Source organism: Gavialis gangeticus, unplaced genomic scaffold (assembly GCF_001723915.1).
Source record: "Gavialis gangeticus isolate Ggan-Ray unplaced genomic scaffold, GavGan_comp1, whole genome shotgun sequence".
Classification (NCBI taxonomy): domain Eukaryota; kingdom Metazoa; phylum Chordata; order Crocodylia; family Gavialidae; genus Gavialis; species Gavialis gangeticus.
Genome location: NW_017729034.1, coordinates 92,662,339 through 92,662,754, shown reverse-complemented (window position 1 = coordinate 92,662,754; position 416 = coordinate 92,662,339). Strand labels below are relative to the sequence as shown.

Sequence of the window (416 nt, the reverse complement as noted above, 5' to 3'; positions counted from 1 at the left end):
GTGGCGGCCGGGGGCAGGATGCTGCGCGCGGGCCCCGCCTAGGGGCGCCGGGCCGGGGCGGGCCGGGGGAGCCAAGATGGAAGAGACCCTGCGTAAGCTGCACAAGGAGGCGTCGGGCAACAAGCACAAAGCCATCAAGGAGAGCTGCGCCTGGGCTGTGGGTGAGTGGCCCCTGCGGCCGGCACCTGCTGCGCCCGCCCCGACGGCGGGCTCGGGACCTGCCAGGGCGCGGGCAAGGGATCGGTGTGGCGTCTGGGCGCTTCCCCGGGGGTCCCTCCCCGCCCTCCCATCAGAGATGAGAGTCCCCTTGTAAGATTTGAAAATCGTAACCTGTGGGGGCGGGAGTCTCCGATGGGATTGCTACTTTGCTTAGATGGGTTTGTTAATCCATGAGCCAGTTAATTTTTTTTGCAGAC

The 416-nt window shown here is 66.1% G+C and overlaps 1 protein-coding gene across 5 annotated transcripts in view; it reads left to right on the top strand.

Moving 5' to 3' along the window:
• The first annotated feature begins 22 nt into the window (after positions 1–22).
• ARFGEF3 (ARFGEF family member 3) overlaps positions 23–416 on the top strand; it is a 207,180-nt gene continuing 206,786 nt past the window's right edge. For all 5 annotated transcript variants that reach the window (XM_019527030.1, XM_019527027.1, XM_019527029.1 and 2 more), the window contains exon 1: positions 23–161. In XM_019527030.1, the coding sequence (XP_019382575.1) occupies positions 77–161 (85 nt within the window). In that variant the 5' untranslated portion in view covers positions 23–76. The remainder of the gene's footprint in view (positions 162–416) is intronic.